The sequence below is a fragment of the Anopheles arabiensis genome, chromosome 2 (genome assembly GCF_016920715.1).
Source record: "Anopheles arabiensis isolate DONGOLA chromosome 2, AaraD3, whole genome shotgun sequence".
Lineage (NCBI taxonomy): Eukaryota > Metazoa > Arthropoda > Insecta > Diptera > Culicidae > Anopheles > Anopheles arabiensis.
Genome location: NC_053517.1, coordinates 30,932,029 through 30,953,898, shown reverse-complemented (window position 1 = coordinate 30,953,898; position 21,870 = coordinate 30,932,029). Strand labels below are relative to the sequence as shown.

Genomic DNA, 21,870 nt, shown 5'->3' with positions numbered 1-21,870 from the left:
GTGTGGGTAAATGTTTTTACAACGTGCAATGGAGACGCCTAGTGGTTTACGAAGCCGTACTAGGTGAGGCGGATGAGTAACGAAAAGCAGCAAAAAGGAATGGCTATACATACCCTCGAGGAAGTGCACCCACGTTTTGAACCGTCGATGCCGATCAGCGATGCTCTGTGTAGCCATCGTTGAACGTAATTGTGCACGCGTTAAATGAAAGCAAAGCTTGAGCCACAAGCACGATGTTACTAAACGGAAAAAGAGAAACACTTTATTTGTTCGCTTTTGTGCCTGTATTCAGGCGAAAATGGTGCGTGTAAAATTGCTTTGATGTTTTGTTGACCGGCCGCAAATTCGTCGAACAAAATATACAGTGAGTGGGCAATGTTAAAATCAATAATTCTTGAGAAATTGGGCAGTGTTTTTGAATGTAATTTTTTTGTTTGGCAAACACAGAGGAGCTTTAGTTTTAATATGCTACACAAATTTTTAAAGGTGAATGTATGTATACATGTATGTATAACACAGAGGAGCTTTAGTTTTAATATGCTACACAAATTTTTAAAGGTGAATGTATGTATACATGTTGCATTATACCTATTTGTTTGCATATTTTTCTCTATGTTATGCCTCGTTTTCGGATCCTATTGTAATGTACTGTTAGTAGAGTAGAGCGTATGTATCAAACTGTATTGTTCCATTTTCTTTGATCTAATTGTTGTACAGTCATGTAAGCATCTTGCATGAGTTCAATTAATCATCCGCCCCTTTTTTTACCGTCGCTACATCGTGACATTTATTTTCATTTGTTCTATGCTCTTTTGCAGTCCGCATCGCAGGACAATGTAGAGATGGTCATCGACGATAGCTATGATGTCCAGCAGCAGCAACATCTAACCCATGACCACCGCCATGCTCAGCTTCACCAGGAGCAGCCCGCACAGCATCAATACCTTCCCCATCAACATCATCATCAACATCAAGCCCATCCTCAATCGCACCAGTACAGCCGGCAGCACCCAGTGCCTCCCGCGGGAATGGTTACCTATGCTCCAGCGCATACAGCCGCTGGCCAGCAAGAGCCGCTGCTAGATGGAGCTGTTGTAGCTGATAGTGGCACTTATCGCTACCATCGTGGCGATTCGCCCGAACCCGGTTTGGTTGTTGGTGCCGAGGAAGCAATGGATCTGGATGTAACCGGAGGTGGAGGTGACCTGTCACAGCTGAGAGGCGACGCCACGTACCCTAACGCAGGGGCGGGAGGGAACGGTGGGGACGAGCATGAGATTGACATTAAGGACATTATACGGGAGGGGCACGAAAAGGCCGATCCGTCACAGTTCGAGCTGCTGAAGGTGCTCGGCGAAGGTTCGTTCGGCAAGGTGTTTCTGGTGCGGAAGATTGTCGGCATCGATGCGGGGACGCTGTATGCGATGAAAGTAGGTGGTGCTTCGGTTGCTAGCTGCTTAGCGGGTTGGCAAACACTGGTAACAAACATCTCACCTCAATCGGTTGCGTATTTGCAGGTACTAAAGAAGGCAACGCTGAAGGTGAAGGACCGTGTGAGAAGTACGAACGAGCGGAACATCCTGGCTGACGTGGGCCACGCATTTATCGTTAAGCTGCACTATGCCTTCCAGACGCCCGGCAAGCTGTACCTTATACTGGACTTCTTGCGTGGCGGTGACCTGTTTACGCGCTTGAGCAAGGAGGTGATGTTTACCGAGGAAGACGTCAAGTTTTACCTGGCCGAGCTGGCCCTGGCGCTGAACCATCTGCACAGCATCGGCATCATCTATCGCGATCTAAAACCGGAAAACATTCTTCTGGATCAGGTAGGTTGGTGTGCACGGGCGGTCACGAAACGACAGTGGATCTATTTTAATGCCACATTTTACACACCAGGACGGCCATATAGCTTTAACGGATTTTGGGCTCTCAAAGCAACCGCTGAATGGATCGAAAACGTACAGCTTCTGCGGCACGGTGGAGTACATGGCGCCGGAAGTTGTCAACCGGAAGGGACACACTTTTGCAGCGGACTGGTGGTCGTTCGGCGTGCTAATGGTAAGGTGTAGGATAATTTATAGATTAAACCATAGCTATATATACCCTCTTACATCTTCTTTACTCGCAAACAGTTTGAAATGCTGACGGGCAATCTGCCATTCCACGGTAGCAATCGAAATGACACAATGAACCAGATCCTCAAAACAAAGCTCGGCATGCCGGAAAACTTAAGTCCCGAGGCGCAAAGTTTGCTGCGCGCCCTGTTCAAACGCAATCCCCAGAATCGACTCGGGGCGGGTCCGAACGGCATTGAGGACATCAAGCGGCACGAATTTTTCGCCAACGTCGATTGGGATGCGTTCGAACGCAAGGAGGTTCGGCCACCGTTCATTCCTGCCGTTTCTAGGGACGATGCGTTCTACTTTGACTCCGAATACACGAACAAATCACCAAAGTATGTGAGAAAGCACGATGCGTTCGGGACGATCACTGCCATTAATGATGTGTGTTTTCCTTTTACTTTCGCAGAGACTCGCCCGGTGGCCCCGTCAGTGCGAGTGCTCATGAGATCTTCCGTGGCTTTAGCTTTATCGCACCGGGCCTGCTGGACGAGCAGCCAAACTTTGCCAACGGAAGCAACATGGTGATGCAACAGCAGCCCGCTTCTCGGTCACCGTTCTCGAACGAAATACCGGGCGTGAAGCCTGTCGCGTTCGGTGACGAGTACAACTTGATGGAGGAACTTGGCCGCGGAACGTTCTCAATCTGCCGGATGTGTGAACATCGCACAACGAAGAAACATTACGCGGTTAAGGTAATTCATTAATCAAAATACGTTAAGGAGGTAACAGATAGGACGCAAGGTTCGTGTTGTAATGCTCTAAATATTTTGCTTTCCTAACGACAGATAATTGACAAATCTTATCACGATTGTCGCGAGGAGGTCGAGATTTTGCTTCGGTACGGCAATCATCCCAACATTGTGACGCTGTACGGTGTGCACGAGGATGCGAGCTACGTGTACCTGGTGATGGAGCTGCTGAAGGGAGGCGAACTGTTGGACCGCATTCTGGCGATCCATTTTATGGCCGAGCAGGAGGCCAGTGCCGTGTTGCGGACGGTCGTGTCGGCAGTCGCCTACCTGCACGAGCATGGTGTCGTGCACCGGGATCTAAAGCCATCGAATTTGCTGTACGCCTCGGTCAACCATACGCCCGAATCGTTGAAGCTGTGCGATCTCGGCTTTGCCAAGCAACTCCGAGCGGACAATGGACTGCTGATGACCCCGTGCTACACGGCCAACTTCGTCGCACCGGAAGTGCTGAAGAAACAGGGCTACGATCTGGCGTGCGATATCTGGTCGCTGGGCGTGCTGCTCTACATTATGCTCGATGGAAAGACACCGTTTGCTAGCACTCCGAACGACTCGCCAGATATGATTCTAGCGCGAATTGGTTCCGGAAAGGTCGATTTAGAAACGGGCGTAAGTAACTTACAAGCATATTAAGTGCTGTTTCCAGCAGATGATGGTTGGTGGTAATTTAACCGTGTTTGCGTTTTAGAAATGGCCCACGATATCGGATGAAGTGAAGGATCTGCTGCGCCAGATGCTACACATCGTACCTTCGAGGCGTCCGACGGCCGCTCAAATCCTGCGACATCCGTGGCTATCGCGAAGCGGGCCGCGGCTAATGTACAATACGGTAGGGACCCAACATGCTACCAGCGAACGGCCGATGGTCGTGGAACCGCAGGACACAAAGCCAGCGTGCGTAAATACCGAAGCCATCAAGGGAGCGGTCCATGCAACATTCCGTGCGATATCCTCGCCCCAGGCAGCCAATCTGGGACCGGTCGGAATGTCTGATCTGGCGCGAAGGCGAATGGATAAGATGAATCATTCCTAATAAGGGTTTCTCGAGGTACGCCGTGTGTTCGCAAAACGGCGGACTGTGCAACACCGCCATTGCCGATGAGCGAGTGGATGGTGTTTGATTGTAGAGAGTTGGTCACTTATGTTATCGCGCTATTCCTGTATAGTTTTTAACCTGTTACGTTTTGTTTTGTTTCAAACGATAAGATTTTGATAATTTTATTTGTCAACCAGTGCCAGAGTGACATGTGTGCCAGAGAACAACAGTGCTAGCAGTGCTAGGGCCAGGATGCATGGTTGCAGCGTTCCAGTACGACACGGTTATAGCAGACGATAGATGAGTGTAACTTATACAAGTATGTGGTTCGGAAAATGGTTGGTTCGATTCGTTTCAATGCTAAACCAATGCGACGGAAATAGCTGGTGTAGCAAAGGGATTGAACCGGTACACTTTTATAAAGTGCGGTTGTACTATGCTGTTGTACGAGCTGTCGTGTTTGTTTATCGTTCTTTTTTCTGTTTTGTGTTTTTAAACAATGCTTTTTGTGCTTTTAACTACTTTTAACATATTTTTAACAACTATTACACCATGCGATTGGTTGCGTAGTATTATAAAGAAACTGTCTTGAATGTTAAGTATCTCGTTTGAAACGCGTTAGGTTTAATTGTACAAGCGTTTAGTATAAATGATGAATTGAAGTGGAAAGCCTATTTAACGTGTTTATTGCAAACTGCACATAATAGTGAATGGTGTGTTGTAGTGTGGATTGATTTCAAAGTCATAGGCGTATAGTTAAAGGCGCGTATAGTTCAATTATGGTATCGTTTACACTTCAAACCATTGAAATGGGCAAGGTAAACGTGTGGGCAGGGTATAACTAACTAACAATAAATTGATCTACGTTAGGTACACTAGAAAAAAAAACAAACAAACAAAACAAATCGAATAATAATATACACGTACGCATATGCATATATACATACTTTAAAACATATACAATCATATACATATACAGAATATAGTATCGCCAAACTGCAGACGAGAGACGGGTTCGCCTTCGCCAGCCACAACCGCCAGCTAATCCGGCGACGGAAGGGAGGGGGAAACAAAACCATATTTACATTGTATCGTGCCATTGAATGTGTGGACAGAATGTGCGCTGGGGAGTTTATGGAATTTAATTGACGCGAAGCGAGAAGCTGCTGGTGTAAGGAAGTAATCATTGTGATAACCTACGACAAAAAACGAGAAAAACAAAACCTATATTGGCAGGACAGGCGAGCCTTGTAATAGTGTATTCTGGTCTACATATATATATACATACATACATATATATTGAAGCAGCGAAGAAAAGAAGCCGCCCGCTGGTAGCGGCTCAACTAAATGGTGTTGTTGTTCGTGGGATGGCCACTGCTAGGCGTACATCTCCATTTGTCACACAAGGGACAGTGCTTTGTCTATGTACCGTTGCTACCTGATGTGCTGTATGTCGATGTGTGCGTTGTGCTGCAATTGTTGCTTCCAGTGTTTCAAACTGTTTCATTTCTTAACGTATTTCAACGTACAATAACGAATAGGCTAGGACCGAGGGAGGAGTGTCTCTTGAGCAGTAGAATATGTGAACAAAACGGGACGACATCAAGCGTTTGGCTTTATCAATAATTCAACACTTTTGCATTTTACGATGGATGTCAGTGATTGGGTTTTTATGCATTTGCGGGAGCAATTTACTTTCCCATTCCCGGCCAAACCAGTCAAAAGAAAAACAACAACATAAAACTCTAACATATTTGTACACGGAGGTAAACGTTCTGTGAAGTACGCACTAACATTATCATTTTACTAGAAGACTTAGAGCATTCAACAATTATTAAAACGGAACCCTAACCACTTTACTAACACACACAACACCGCTGGCAGGGCTACGGAAACACTACCTTGAAACCATCCTCTACTATCTCTCTTGTAGACAAATTACAAAAAAAAACAACACGTTTCTAAGGCTCCAAAGGAGTAAAGTGTTAATTGTATTCATTATTCTGAATGGTGACCGTGCAAAGAGAAACAGACTAACCGAAATCTAAACATTAATTGGAAGTACGTCCCAAACCAAACCACAAACGAAAAGTAAAACAAAGAAAACACTACACTCTCTCTCTCTCAAATTAAACGCAAAGAAAAGAACGATCGCAAAACAAAGTAAATAAATTACTACAAATGTTTAATTAACTCGTACACACTTTGTTAACTCCATAATTGTTAGCTGGCGGCGATTGTATCGATGACATGTAACGGACAGTTGATAAATAATAATCGACATAACCGGTTGTACCAAACGCAACGAAATATAATTAATCGTTATTAGCTTCGAGCGCACTGGGTCGTTTTATCACCGTTCTGAAACAACAAAAATGTGCGTTAAATGGAGAATGGAATGCGTGATGTACCCTTACTTTTGCTGATTTAATTAATGTTCAGTATGATCATTGTGTAGTGAAACGATCGTTCGCCACCAAGGGCGGTATTTTGAGATGGATGATTTCTTTCCATAGGAAAGTGTTTATGGCATGTTGGCGATGAAATGAAACTAACCGACAAAGAAACTGCGGGCCTAGACGCCCACCATGCGTGAGGTCAGCATGGCGGGCACGACCTTGAACTACGGGCGAATTTATTTCCTCTACCGCTGGCAGAGCTATCCAACGGTACGCCGGTTTGGTGCCGATCCCAACGATTCGTCCCGTGTAGTAGCCCCCGCCACAGTTCAATTGAGTAATCTTCCACCTTCTCCGGGTGCGAGATCTCCAACCCCATGGCGTGTGGGTTTTTGGACGGCGCAGTCTTTTAAATAGAGTTAAATTGCCAAAATGTAGCCACTAAACTTCGTACGTCTTATCGGCACGGTTAACTTGCGCGCGCGGAGACGACAGGGACGAGTGACGGGGGTGGATAACGAATGCAAATTACCGTTTCGATTGAACGCAACACCGAAATGGAGAGGAATGTAGGGTACTAGTGAGGTCGTTGGACTGCTTTCGTGACCGTGCGTGTCTGTCTCCCAGATGGGCGGCGATTTTTGTTTAAATTTACACCAGCGCCTGGTAACAAACGGTGCGATAAGGTGCCTTCTTTCTTCGGGATTGTTTGGTGCATTGGGGCTTTATTCAGCGCGAGCTATTCTGGCCACAGTGACACTAATTTTCCAACGGGAAATTATGCATGACTTTGTGGCACATTGTTGCGAATTAGTTCATGTTTCCGGTAACTGTGCACAAAGGGGGCTAATATAGTGAAAGAAATTTAGGTTTATTAACGGCAGCATTGTGATATGTTGTATGCTTCCGTTCGTTTTCTGAGAGGTCTGGTGCGGGGAGGCAAATACAACTCAGGAAGAGAACGATTAAAGGGGCAGATGATCAATTAACGGAGCTTGGTTGCACCCTCGTATCGAGTTTAGTTGGCAAAATGTGCGATTGTTCGTAGATGATTTTTAGGTAGTGCTGGTGTCTGGTAAGCATACTGGTATTCCATATTTTGCATTATGCACAGATGTTGTCCGGATGCGCTTGGTTTTTTCAGCAGTGTGGTGTTGTAGGATTCAAACCTATGCCGTACAGCAATCAGTCAGGGGTTTTGTGTATAAAGTTCTTACATTGTACAGTGTACTTCTAGATAATGATTAAAACAACTCATATCTTGTTCAGTTCAACATCCTGTACGATCGCGATGATTGAAATGATCCTGATCGTTTACATAATTTCGGAACAAAACAAAATCAGCTTAGCGAACTTAACGCATCATCGACGAGATTCTTTATATGTTTGTATTTTTACGGCAAATGCCATTTACAGCTCGTCGATACAATTTCCACAGCACCAAACACGCCTTCATAAAACAACGCATTATTTACGGTAACTTACAATGATAATCTACCACACATGGCAAAGCAACAAGTGGGCATATCAATTATTAATTTCTTGTCCTTCTTCTCGAACTCCTTTCATGAGTTTTTCCTCGCCTTTGCGCCGGCTCGACCAAACACCAAACAAAACGAAAATGCCCCTTCGCGAAACGCGCATAGAAGACATCTGCGGTGCGGCTGCGACGATGAGAGCAGCTCAACTTTCCACCAAGTGCATCTACACTGCCTGCAACACACCACTCCGCATCGCAGTAGCCCTTAGCTCATCCAACGGGTAGTGTTTTTTTTGTTGCCAAATGGCAGCAGCGGTTTGTTAAATCTATCATCACCATCATCATCAACATCGTCGTCATCACCGCCACCCTCATCCTCCAGTCGGGGAGAGCGGGGGTGAAGAGCAGCGGACTAACCAGGAATATATGGAGCGAGTGCGACTGCGGTGCGATACGCGACCGGGAAGAAAGACACGCTTAGCCTGTCGCTGGTGTTCCAGCCGTCGGTAATCGTCATTTGTCGGCGGACCTTGGCCGTTGGTGGATCGTGCGCACAGCTCGGCGTGGCATTCTAGCGTCATCCGGGGATCGGATCGGGCACGGGAAGACATTTGCAACGCACAAGTGTAAACTATCCACGGGAAATTGTTTGTGTTGCGATAGATGTTCTTGGCCTAATCGGATCCTGTGTGGCCTGTGTCTTTATGTGTGTGTGTGTGTGTGTGTGTGTGCAATCAAGCTGATGGTATTGTGCTTTAAAAAGCAGTGAATAAACTTCCAAATTTAACCCGTAAGTGCAAACACCGCGCCCGTACCATGGCCGATAAAACCAACCCCGACCAAGGAATGGAACTCGAACATCAGAGCGAGCGAGACGCGCAGGCGGCAAAAGGTAAGGAAAGGGTGTAACACTAGTCAACCGAACCGAGAGCGGGACGGTATCGGTTTTTATTGAACCGGTGTGTATGTATGCATATTCGTTTTCTTTTTTTTTGTGTGTAAAATTAACAACACTGAATCTGTGAAATTGAATATTCAACCAGACAGCTGTCGGCACCTATGTAGTACTGTGGTGCCATGGTCAGCCATGTTCGGTGCTGCCTATTAGGTTCCGGATCGTGTTCTCCGGTTGTTTGCCAAATCTCGCTCGCCCGTAGTAGCCGCACACACGTCGCGCTATCGGGCGCACCGAGAACCGCGACGAAGCTAAACTGTAATCAACAAATAAACAAACTGTCTATAGCTGCATCGATGCTAAACATAGTTGGCCGAAGGCAGCTGCTAGCAGCGCTGCCATGGCAATGCGAATGCGCAATTCGAAACAGTTGTTTGTTTATTTTTTGAACTTCCTTCCATTCCTACAACCTTTGGGTTGAATCCAAAATGTGCATGTCACAAACCCCCGGCCAGGGGAATTCAATGTTAAAGAAGCGTTCACCGTGACCGGTTAGTGCTTATCAGTGCGATGCATTATTTTTGGAAACGTACTTTGTTCCCTTGAGACCCTTTTTTAAGTTCGTACAAAAACATGTAAAAGGTTATCAGAGCTTGAGTTGTTGAACCCTCCAGCGTGAAGAGACCACATTTTTATGTTCCGCATCCTGGTACACGTTATCGGCCCAGGGGAAAGCATTCCAATCAGTTAGCATAATTAGCTGATTTGTTGTCCGTTGGTCGCACACAGTTTTAGGTGCGTATACTGCAACACCAGTGTAATGTCTCTGTCCGAGGGCAGCGATAGTGTTGGGAATGTGTTTTTGTGATCTTTCGTAAGTGCATTATCTGATCCGGACAATCAGGGCTAGCAGAATGCACCAACAAACCATGAGTGGGAATAGTGTACTACGTGCGAGTGCGTTATGCTCAATGAGCGACACGAATGATTGGAGTGGTATTAAGTGCTCTTAAGAAAATTCCTTTATCAGCACAGAGGGTTTTTTTTTAATTTCCTACAATCCAAGCAAGTGAAACAATCTATTCATTCATGATTGATAGGCGGGAATTCATGATTTAAAGGCGACACTTATAGAAATAAACAGCTTGAGAAGAGTTCAGAAGTTCAGTACATGCAGCTATGTGTGTTTTTGAATGTTCTATTTGTATAATTTGTAATAATTATAAATATAAAAGGTTCCGCAAAAACATATAGAATGCAGCTCTTATGCCCACTAGTAAACTTTCTACATAAGCCACAGAAAAGAACATTTTAAATGAGTGATTTACATTTCGTGCCATTGGGAACTTTGTATTTCAATGCGCTGAGTGCGATCACTTGGCGATCGCGGTTGCATTATCAAACAAGTTTGTTAAACACTTGATCGCCTAAAAATCCCACCAACATTCAGGTTGCGCAATGCAACCACTTCCACTGTACTGACACCATTCTTATGAGCTGTATAGAAGTTAATTTTATTGTTTGTTGTAAATTATAATTTTGTCACCTCCTATGCGCTCATTCGTACAAGTCTGTACTGAATTGGATGCTGATAATAAATGCTTAATGGTTGTCTTCTGAGCGCAGCAAAGTTGCCAATTAAATGTGCAATTATTTACTATCGATGGTGGATTAACCATTGGAATTAATTTGCCCCTTAACGTACGCAAAAGCTCATTTAATTCTGAGCAAAGAAACCTTCAACGGAATGTTAATGGGATGTTTGACCACAGTCCACAGACCCGCTAATGCTGTTGCGTTTGCATAGTACATTTGTGAATCTGCGATGTCCCCGTTCAATACAGGGGGAAATCAGATGTATTGAAGGTTTTTTTTATTACCGTTCGCAGCAAACCGTCGATTAAAAGTGTGTTAAGCTCGTACGCGAATGAATAAAACACACGGATAAGTGTCAACCCATGCGGCAAGATGTGAAAATTTCGGCACAGTCCTACGGGCAGAAACCGCGCCAGTGACTCATTATGGGAAGAAAAGAGAGCCGGTTCGGTGTCGTCCGTGTATCCGAAAGTAACACACGGGATATCCCGTGTACAATCCGAAATGTTTGATTCATCTTTTATTGATCGTTCAAATTTGTGCCCGCATATAGGTGCAAATCGGGTCCGAAACGCAATAGTTATTCTCCGATGCAGCTTGATTCACGCTCCTCTCAAGTACGTGCGCTCGGCGAGCAGTGTGAGCAGTGGCGACGGGTCCGGTGCGCGACCTTCAGCTGCTGCGACGGACCCCATTCCTAGCGCAACGCTTTACGGCAACCACCGCGATTGGGAGCCTTTCACTTAAGAACTGGCCTTTTAGTTCTGGTCGTTCTGGTAGTTCTGCACATTTTTTGAAAATTGGTACAAGTGCGTTGGCAGCCCAGCACAGTACGCACGGTTCATGTTTCGCCGGTGTTTCGAAACTGGTCGAAACTAGTTTGATGGAATAGTTGTTTCCCGTCGCCGATGATGCGGTGACCCGATCGACGTCAGATGATTAATAGTACTACAGCAGGCGGCGGGGCTTTATGTGGAAATGGGGAGGTGATTTTGTTGCTTCTGCTGGTTGGAAAGGAGGACGTCGTTCTGTGTGGAGAGAAGTTAGTACCTGTACTGCTCACCGTGTGCTGCAAGTGTGCCTCTATTCACATCCATTACACTATGACCTCGACCCATCCATCTACTTTGATAGCGCGCCCATTGGACAATTTATGTTCGAAAGAGTTAAAGTACTAGCCATGCGTGGGATGTGTGCATTACAATTGAGTGCAAATTTCTACCCATTCTAAACGCTTCGTGCGCGGTAATGGATCCGTTATGTGTAGATAATAGGAGCGTCATCGTCGCTGGCAGTAGATCTGATATTGCATTACGTCCTCTTAAATTGATGAGGTCCGACAAATTGACGCAGAACTTTGTGCCACTCTGACATCATGTATGTCTGGATGTGGGCATCTGCTCGTTGTTGTTTAGCTACCGTTTCAACCAGCTGTAAATGGTGTGGAATAGTTTCTTCCCCTTATTTGTTTAATAGTATTGCTGGTATAACAGCGCGATAAGAGGACTGTTATAAAGGAAATCTTAACCAACCATTATTAAGGAAGAATAATAAAGCTATAAAACCAGTGGCTTCTTCTTATCTGTAGATCATTAGCGTATCATTCCACTACTTGGAGCGGGCAGAATTACCCACTCCCTAATTCCCCGGTATGGTTCCGGTAAATTCTAGACATGTGTTATAGTCAATTTTCAATAAAAAAAACATAATAGAAGAAAAAACAGCATTACTTGATAGCGTACAACTTGTTGATTCCGTGGGTAATTTGAAGCACAATCGGGTCGTCAATAATGTCTCCATGCGTGTTTACCCATGGGATTGCATAAGCAGCCGCCCTAGCTAATCGATCAAACTTCCGAAACACGTGCCCACCGTCGTACTTCGAGGGGGGGTCCCTCGTGATCATCATGCGAACACGCGTTAACGTTTTGCTGGATAAACCGAGCCGGGTAAGCCACAGCGAAGGAGAGGTTAGTAAGCTGTGGTGGATGTAATGGTTGCTGTAATTAAATATGCATGCTGATTTTACACTAAGCCCATGCACTTGGTTAGAGCATGGGAAATCCCCGGTAAAATACGCGCCTCCGTCAGTCCATACACACACACACACAGGTCCACAGTTTATGTTGCCGAACAAGTTTCAAACCGCACGGCGCAAGTCCTCCGGCAGTTACCGATCATCGAGCGTCGACGTCAGCAAAGTCACCGAACTGTAGTCGGGTCTGGTTAGCGGGCTGAACAATGATCGTGATCGTCTTTGGCGAGCAGCAATAGGGCGCCTCTCTCTCTCTCTCCCGAACAGAGTACTCTTGTCTCTGGTGTTTCTCACCTGATTTTTTTTTTCGGAAATGCATATATTTTTATATGCTATTCCTATCAAACATTGTAGTATGCAGTAAGAATAACACTTACAACTCAGGATAGTTTAAAAAGGGCTTTATAATGCAACTTCCCCCACCCGAAAGATTCAAAAGACCGCTCCACTAGCCGATATACTTCTCTCCGTGTCTTGGGATTTCTCTCTCCGTCTTGCAAAACTTGCTCCAAACGGCTATGCGCGCACACTACCCGCGGGTCTAGCAAGTACACAAACCGCGGCTGCTGAGCTGGCTGAGAGATGAGTCTTGGACCCGCGGGTGGGAGCATTTTTCGCGCCATTCCACCACCATTCGCGGGCCAATGCGCGGGAAATCCCCCGGGTAGATGGCTCCCCGTCGGTTCCGTCGGTGTTGCCGCTCGCTGTAGACCGACCCGTATAAAGCCGATCGTAAACAAACCGAACGGTGACAGTTAGGCGCACGATCGCTTCGAGAGCGGACGTTTCGGCCTCATCTGTTTGAAGTGCTTTCCCCTGTTTCTGTGGTTGTTGCTTGCGCCAGCATAACTAGCTCGTAGCCTTTCGGCGTGAAGTAGTGAAGATTGTGAAAGGAAAATTCAGCACAGCTCAGCTACAGAGCACAGACTTTCAGTTACAGTTTCCCCGCAGGAAGAGTGGCGCGCCCTTGACCACAAACGATCGGAAACTGCTTCCAGCTGTGTAGTCGAAAGTTGGGTGTAGCTGTGAAACTGCCTGCAACTTTTAAGTAGTTGTTACAATTGTGCGTGAGTGTCAAGAGAGAGAGAGAGAGAGAGAGGGCTGTTCGATTGGTCGAACTGACCGACAGGCATTGTTGCGTGATTTATGTTACTTCAGTTATGCACTGGTGTGTTTAAAAGGCTATAACTGCAAGCTGGAACAAAAGAACTGTACAAGCAGCTAAAGAAAAGAGCCAACAGAGACTAAAACAGTGTACAAAAATGAAATGTAAGTTTGTGAATGCTTATTCTTAAATCAAACTATGAATGCGTTGGGCGAAAAAGTGCTAAAGAAAAAGTGGCCCTCATAATCATTAGAAGTTTTATTTGATCCACAGCAGTACATGGGACATATGTTTAGCCTAAACTATTCTTTTTATGTTAAGTGCTGTTTGGAAGAGCAAACCATTTGACCCACTTTGGTTGAGTTCCGTGACGGAGGTCGCCCTACTGTCAATGAATGCAATTGTATGCGCTCCTGCTGGGGCTCCAAAGAGCATAATTAGTTTCACCCGAGGCAGCTAACCGCATTATCGTGTACGGTTTACTAATCCGTGAAGTAAATTAGCGGTTGCTTGTGGGAAGGACAGATAGCACATTTAAATCAGTTGCAACCTAGGGAAGGACGCTTAGGAATAGATAGACGAACAAACCTTCCAAAGATCAGAAAGCACCTCAAGGAAAGGAAAGCAAAACGACTTAAGCAATGCTTTAACCACTGTGTGTATTATAAAACCATAAAATTAGACAGAAAAAGAGAAAGAGAGACAGGGTGATCAAACACAACCATTCCCCTTATCCAAGCGAATGGGAACTGGGTTGGATCAATAGCCAATGTCAAGGTTGGCTACTCCGGCTTTGGCCAAACCGGCTGCCGGGGCATTCGGTGATGGCGCCACACATTTTGACCCGCACAAAGCTATCAAACCGTCACGGTCAAACGTACGGGGCCCGGCTTTCGTGCCATTGCGTCTACGTTGCGCGCTATGCCGGCTTGCGATTCGGAGGCTGGTCCGTCTGTGTTATGGTCCAAAAATAGCGGACCGTACGTGCGGCCGCACGCAAAACGAGAAACACGCGCATGTTTCTGCGTAAGTCACGTTGACCGCTGACCGTGAACTGATAACGATGCGAGGGGGGTATGGGTGCACGCCGTGGAGGATGCGTGCGTATTGGGAAATGGATGAGCGGGAAAATTGCGGAAACAACTCTCCCGGTGTGGCGTGGGAAGCGTGTGTGAAGCTGAGTATCCCGACACGGGGGTGTTGCCTAGTAAATAGGCAAACAGCGAATTGCTATTTCTAAACACGCCGCCGCACCACATGGTCGTTCTTACGCACGCGAACGAACGGCCCAGCGTGGTGTTTCTAGCGCACGGGCGCTTACCGGGGGTCGGGAGGAGGGAAATCTTTAAGCCAATTACACGGCGCGGCACAAGGTGAAAAGTGTGAAAATATGTCTTCCCTCGAGAGATAGATTGTTCGGTATTTGTTTTGCTTTTTGTTTGTGTTTGCTCGGCTTCTCATCGGTCCACGGTAAGGTTTAAAACCATCAAGTTTCGCGTGCAATTTACCCCATTAACACGAATTGTGAGATGATGAGCTGCTTGAACCTAGTGTGCGCTAGAGTTTGGACGGTTGATGCGCGGGGGCCAGTGAAAATGACAGTGATTTGTTAGCTGTTTAAAGGGAGATTGCTGCTTCAACTAATGCACAGCACATAGCAAACTGAATTTAAGTGATTTTGAATAAAACATGGAAAGCAGGGAATCTGGTAGTATTGGAAGAGATGGCTTTACAGTTGTGTTCGGGAATCAAAGGGCCAAAAGCACACTCGCGAGCTTGCATGACACTGAAGCTAATCATTTACGTATGTGTCGTTTGCCCCGTCATCAATCATCGAAATCGGAAGCGAAAAGCGAACCTCAGCTCAGTGTCAGTGTCGTTTGTTTGATTTGTTTGATCAGTGTAAACGTTAACGACCGTGCTCGCATTGATGTTTCGTTTCGATTTCGGTTTGTCTTGAATTTCCAGCACAAAAGGTCGTTTGATTTTTCCTTTCTGGAGCGTTAAAACTGAACAGAAAAAACCCCATAATCAAAACTATATTAGCCCACCCAAAAAAACAACCCTCTCCACGCTACTTAGTATAAATGATCTTCAAGCTTTGCTGGTGATGCTTTAAACAAAAAGCAGCTCTTCTGCGAAAGTGTCGATACACCGCAATCGCTCGGTGTAAAAGCGCGCAACCAACCACCATTGGAGGGCTCGGCTTCATCTCCGTTTCCGTTGATGGGCCTCACGGTCCATTTAAGTTTGGAGAAAACACTTTCCCAGCCCGGGAAAACTGTTTCACATTCGGATCGAATTGGGCGCGCAAAAGATAAGCCAAACAGTCAGCGCCCAAAACACTTTCTTTCGTCATCTCAAGCCCTCTCCTCTCGAGGCTGTGGAACACTTGATCTAATATCCGCCTTTACTGCTGCTGCTGCTGCACGTGTTGCATCGATGGCATTACTCTGTGCTGTGATGTGATCGGCCTCACAAGCCGTCACTACTACTCCATCCGCTTTCCAATAAAAAAATGGAAGGAAAGCACACTCCTCGATACTCCTCGATGTTTGCTGAACGGTTTTGGTTAGGGCGGCAAATTAGCGTTATTGCGCAAAGGGGGAGTGTATCAGTGGGCTGGGCGCGCGGGGAGTCGAGAATGGGTGGCAAAATTGGCTTCGATTACACATTCATATATTCAGCACGCGAGCAGGGAGGGGGAGGACAGCATAAAAAATGAAGCTGTAAACGAACAGCTGGTTTGGGGGGGAAAGGAGAGAGAAGGAAGAAAAAACATCATTCCATTGCTTTAGCGTGTCATGCGGTGCCGGCAGCGTGATTGGGACAACATGTTTAAAAACTCGCCCAAGACGACGCTGTGACACATACGGCACGGTACAAGCCTTCCCCTTCCACTCGAAAACCACGGGCCCAGGGTGCTCGATTGTGGATTTGAAGTGGAGTTTTTGAGTTTTTGAGGCTCAAAATACAATTGGCGAATCGGACTGGTTCGGTTCGGTGCGTGACTTTTGCCAATTTTAAAAGAGCCAGCGTTTATTTTGGGTTTTGCTTTACAATTTATCCAGTGTGCAATGTTGTCTGCATTTTTTTTGCGTGTGTGTACACACCATTCCACCCGTTACACACTGCGCTGGAAGATTAAATTCGGTTAAACGGTTTTTTCTTGCTCTTTTCGTTTCTGTATGAATTAATCTCCCGTGCGTCGTCGCGTGTCATCGTATCGTGATGGAGGTTATCCAACCAGAACACCATCGCCTGACCCGATGACCCACGAGAGCGGAGGGCATGCCAGCAGCTTTGTAATGCGTTTTTATTTTATCTTGACCTCCTCCCCCCTTTGCAAAACGTTCGTAGGGATTAATTCAATTTTTTGTGTTGTTGCTCTCGCATGTAGACAATTTATTTGACACATGTATTAAATATGTTTCGGCCATCTGCTTTCGCTTCGTTCAAGCACAGTTGAAAGGGAAGCAGTATGAAGAGCAGCGTTAAAGCATACGCGCAAAGCATAATCGGATAACGCATGGGTCGACGCCACACGGTGAGACAAAACGGAATGGGGATAAAGCGCAAAAGTAATCAATTTTTGTGGACCATGCTTGATTTCACTTGGGTGCGATGGGGTTGAGATATAGTGGAATGAGGAAAAAAAACGGATGGCCAAGCGGATGAGTGCATCGTTTTGTTAATTTGCTTTGTTGGAGGAGCCGGCCGGCTGTGAGTCTCATATTAATTGATACCATTTCTGTGTAAAATTGGTTCATTTTAGATTGATTTTGATTGGAATTTCACTTCCAACACTAGCGTGGATGTGCAACTATTATGCAAACTATTGGGAAGGTAAAGTGGTAAGAGGCATTTAAGCTTAAGTAAGCATAGCAAAATTGGAGATCCGAGAAGATAAACTAAGCACGAGGGCAGAAATAAACAACTTTACCGCTTTACTCGGTTCCTTAGTTCATTAATCAAAAATGATTGCGCTACCGGATCTACCCGGTTGGTCACCGCTAGACCCTTCCCGAGGCTGTGCCACGGTGGTGAAAGTACCACTTAGGTAGGCGCATATTTACCGTTGCAATTTGCTGACACGATCACGTGCTCGTTTGATCGATGATTGATGATGGTGGATTGATTATTCCGCCCAGCACTTTCGGAGCAGATCCCGCGTTTCCGCGTGTTTTTTTCTTCTTCTTCTTCAAACAAGCGATTGTACGATCAGCTACGATCACTTGTAATGCGTGCCGGAGAGCGTTTGATAATATTGACCGCAAATATTAACACTTTGCCGCCTTTGCCAATGTTGGCAGCAACTGTGATTGCGATGCGTTAGTTTGAAAGAAGAAAAAAAAACATGTCTATCTGTAAAAAATAATCATTCACGATCGAATGTGAAATGTACATTTGAAGTATTTTTTGTTTGTTGTTGATGGCCGTATGACACCCTAAGCCCGATCTGCTCCAATGTGAGCATTTGAAGCGGGCTGATGCGAGAAGGTCCCAAAGAGCAGCTTCAAAGAAGCTTTTGGCAATGGCCTTGTTTCGCTTCGTCAATTAACGCCTTTGCCTCCCGCCCATCGCGGGACAAGCCACGCGAAGAAAAAGAAGGCGAACCTCCGGCGCGGGTATGACATTTGAAGCTAAACCAGTTGCACCCGAGAGTGTGGCATCGTTTGATCTAAAAATGACCGAGGCAGCGTTTTTTTTAGTCAGGCGGGGTTTTCCAAAAAAAGAATCAATTTTGTAAATTGTTTAAAAATTCATAAATTCCGCAGAATGTTTGAGCTTTGTTCCTGTTCTTGTGGCCACTGTGAATGGAAAAGAAAAGAAAACCTGTTCTTGGTGTAGCTCCATACCGCAATGGAGTGTAACGAAACACCAAAAAAATTGGGGGGGCTCGAACTGTACAATCCCCAATGGAAGCTTTTGACTCCAGCCCAAACCAACCCGATGACGAGGGTTGAAATTGACAGCAGTCTGCTAATTTACTAGCCGTTGCAATGTAGCTTCGATTTTTGCCACCATAAAACGGATGACTCACAGCAAGCCGCAAGCTCGGCAAGTGGTGCGATAATTCATACATTTTAATGCTTGCGATCAAGCGTAGCCGGTAGTACGATCGCCAAACTAATTTCCGAATACCACACCGGGGGTGGTGCGCATGCCAGCGCGATCGTTCTCGCCGAAAGAGCTTCACGTGCCCCACCATTTAGCTTGGTATGGTGGGGTTATATATGTACATTGTACCGTTGAATGACGGTGGCCTTGTGATTGATTGAACGATGAACCGTCGGCGGCGGGAGAGCATCAAATAATGGACCGGTGAATTTATCTCCTCCACATCAAACGCTATCCAATTTACGAACTTGGTGCAAACGTTGGTGGCGGAGAGCACAAGCTCACGTTGACTGCAGGCGCAGAAGGGTCGATCGATTGTTACATTTGGTTGTGGCCTCATGGGGTGGACTTTATGCTCTTCTTTTTTTAAATATTTTACTATCCAAAAATATGCCATACTTATCAGCACGATCAACGACTGATTTCAACATCTTCTTCTTCACTTCCGAACAGTCGCTGCCAAGAAGGAGGAGTCGGACAGGAAATGGAGCCTCGACCCGATACAGCGGGCGATGGGCCAGCTCGGCTGGTGGCACATACTGGTCTGTGCCGTCGTCTTTCCGCTCAAATTCCCCGTTGCCTGGCATCAGATGAGCATCATCTTCCTGGGCCCGTCCGTCAACTACACCTGTGCGTCGGACCCATCGCTCGACCGGTGCGATGCCGGCTGTACGAGCTGGACGTACGACAACAGCACCTTCGCGACGACCCTTACCAGCGAGTGGGATCTGGTGTGCGGTAACGCGAACCTGGTCAAGCTCTCGCAAACCATCTTCATGTTTGGCATTCTGGTCGGTGGTGTCGTCTTCGGATCGCTGGCAGACAAGTATGTATCGTCGGTGGGGTGCGAGTCGCACCCTGCGGATCGTGCAGTACACGGCTTTTCCTGACAAAAAAAAACTTTCGATTCCTTCGTTTTGCAGATATGGACGAAGACCACCGTTGGTGATTGCGGTCATCATTCAGCTGGTGACGGGTGTTGGCGCTGCTGTTATCGGTTCGTTCTGGGTGTTTGTGGTGCTGCGGTTCCTTACGGCCGTGGCCACTGGCGGTACTATGGTAACGAGGTTAGTGTTGTAGCTCGAATCCTGAAGATCTTCTAGTCCGTCGTTCGTAGTGAAACAGTTCTTAATGGAACCGTTCCTTTTCTCCATTTTCAGCTTCGTTCTAGTGATGGAGATCATCGGCCCGAAGTGGCGCGAACTGTTCTCCGTGCTCTACCAGATCCCGTTCAACCTGGGCCATCTGACGCTGGCCGGTTTCGCCTACTTCCTGCGCGAGTGGCGCCAGCTGCAGTTCGCCCTGTCGATCTTCTCCGTGCTGATGCTGTCGTACTACTGGCTGGTGCCGGAATCGCCCCGCTACCTGTTTACGTCGGGCAATGTGGACGGTGCGGTAACGGTGCTGGAGCAGGCGGCCAAACGTAACAACCTGCCGACCGACACCATCCGCAACGACATCGAGCAGTACGCGAAGGAGAAGACGCGCAACGCATCGGCAAACGCGTCCAAGGGCAACGTGCTCGATCTGTTCCGCACGCCCAACATGCGCGCCAAAACGCTGTACATGTGCTTCAACTGGTTCGTGTGCGGGCTGGCGTTCTTCGGTGTGGCCCAGTACATCGGGCATGCCGGTGGCGATATCTACACGAACGTGGCGATCAGTGCGGCCCTCGAGCTGCCCGGCACGCTGCTGTGCATCTACATGATGAAGGCGTACGGGCGCAAGAAGACGCTCATCTTCTCGAACACGCTGACCGGCATCTCCATGCTGGCGATCGCGTTCGTACCCAGCTCGGCCAGCGCACTGAACGTGGGCCTCGCCTCGGTCGGGCTGATCGGCATGAGCATCAGCTTCCCCACCGTTTATCTGTACGCGGGCGAGCTGTTCCCGACCGTGGTGCGCAATGTGGGCATCGGTACGGCATCGATGATTGCGCGGTTCGGCTCGATGATTGCACCGTTCGTGGCGGGCATGGGCTCGATTGCGTACTGGCTGCCACCGTGCATCTTCGGGCTGGTACCGCTGGTCGGTGCGTTCTGCGTGTTTTTCCTACCCGAAACGCAAGGCCATCCGCTGCCCGAGACGCTGGAGGATGGGGAAAACTTTGGCAAACGTCAGACGGCTGCCAACGGTGCGGCGGGTGTTGAGAATGGCAAACACTAGGCTGGCGTTTGTGTGGGATGGGGAATGAGCTATGGTAGCATTTTTTTTAGAATAGTGCAGTCAGTCCGTTCCTCTTTACCCCCGTTTGGATGTGACATTGCGGCACCTCTCGCTGTGCTGTGACAGTGCATTATCTCCCAAGGAACACTATGTGTTCCACTAGCTGCGGAGGAAAGGGAATGGTCGGAATGTGTCCTAATCGCTTATGAGCGTGGAAGCGAATAAATGTAAACGAGTTTTTTTAAAATATAAATTACCTCTTTAAGTAGCTCTAACAAGCAGTGGCAGAAAGCATACAGCAAACCTCACGCAGGGCCTCCTCACAATGACAATGTAGCGATAGATCCAAACTCAGATGTTAGCATTGCAGAAGAATCAAAACGCAGAGAAGTGATAAATAAATATAAACCACAGATGTAATAAAAAAATAGTCCCTCTATGTTGTACATTCAAATGAACTCTTTCTGGAATCCGAATAAGCTGTTGGTTTTTACAAACAAAATGCACTCAATTTCATCTTCAATCACATGTTTTCTATTATTGTATCTTTTGAAAAAAAAAAAATAATATACCAAAAACCAGATCAAAATTGGTTGGTAAAGTTGTTTAAAAAAATTTATGAAACAACTTTTTTGTGACAACATTTGCTTATATTAAAATGTTGTAACGGAGATCCATCACTATGAATTCAAATGTGAGCTACAAATGGCAAGTGTTGCTCATTTGTGTAACTTTTCGCTTCGTGCTTACCTGCAGGTATGCAACCCGCATCACATTCTCCTGCACGGTGGGAACAAACAATGGGTTTTGTGGAATATTTAAATTTGATTTTTCTGGTATGTTTCTGTAGGTCGTTTGAGCTATCTAAAAATGTAGTTAAATGTAGTGTTTGTGTGAGAAAAGTGTTTTAAAATTAACCAAAGTCTTATTCTATACTAATATGAATGTTACATTTAAAAAAGTACGTAACTTTTCGATCAAAATATATATGAGATTGGTCCTTTTATTGGCCACTACCTTTTTTTTCATAAAATATATATTACATGCTGATTAAATGACAATAACAAAATTCTTTAAATGAATTATCAAAAACATAGTTATTCTGCTTTCATTTGTTTTGTTTTTTAAGCAATCGGTGAATTTGCTGTGCTAAAACTTTTTT

General features: G+C 46.3%; 2 protein-coding genes across 7 annotated transcripts in view; both read left to right on the top strand.

Annotated features, from left to right (window-relative positions):
- LOC120898891 (ribosomal protein S6 kinase 2 beta-like) overlaps positions 1-6,110 on the top strand; it is a 29,450-nt gene extending 23,340 nt beyond the window's left edge. For all 5 annotated transcript variants that reach the window (XM_040305370.1, XM_040305371.1, XM_040305369.1 and 2 more), the window contains 7 exons: positions 819-1,430; positions 1,518-1,826; positions 1,897-2,058; positions 2,133-2,455; positions 2,530-2,815; positions 2,909-3,484; positions 3,564-6,110. In XM_040305370.1, coding sequence (XP_040161304.1) covers positions 819-1,430; positions 1,518-1,826; positions 1,897-2,058; positions 2,133-2,455; positions 2,530-2,815; positions 2,909-3,484; positions 3,564-3,908 — 2,613 coding nt within the window. In that variant the 3' untranslated portion in view covers positions 3,909-6,110. The remainder of the gene's footprint in view (positions 1-818; positions 1,431-1,517; positions 1,827-1,896; positions 2,059-2,132; positions 2,456-2,529; positions 2,816-2,908; positions 3,485-3,563) is intronic.
- Positions 6,111-8,037: 1,927 nt separating this feature from the next.
- Positions 8,038-21,154, top strand: LOC120898895 (organic cation transporter protein). Of its 2 annotated transcripts, none has more exons than XM_040305388.1 (4): positions 8,038-8,682; positions 18,996-19,368; positions 19,466-19,609; positions 19,703-21,154. In XM_040305388.1, the coding sequence occupies exons 1-4, from the start codon at positions 8,607-8,609 to the stop codon at positions 20,706-20,708; spliced, it is 1,599 nt and encodes a 532-aa protein (XP_040161322.1). In that variant the 5' UTR covers positions 8,038-8,606; the 3' UTR covers positions 20,709-21,154. The 2 variants fall into 2 exon arrangements, with proteins under 2 accessions (XP_040161322.1, XP_040161323.1); XM_040305389.1 differs by lacking the exon at positions 8,038-8,682 and adding an exon at positions 13,058-13,585.
- Positions 21,155-21,870: the final 716 nt, after the last annotated feature.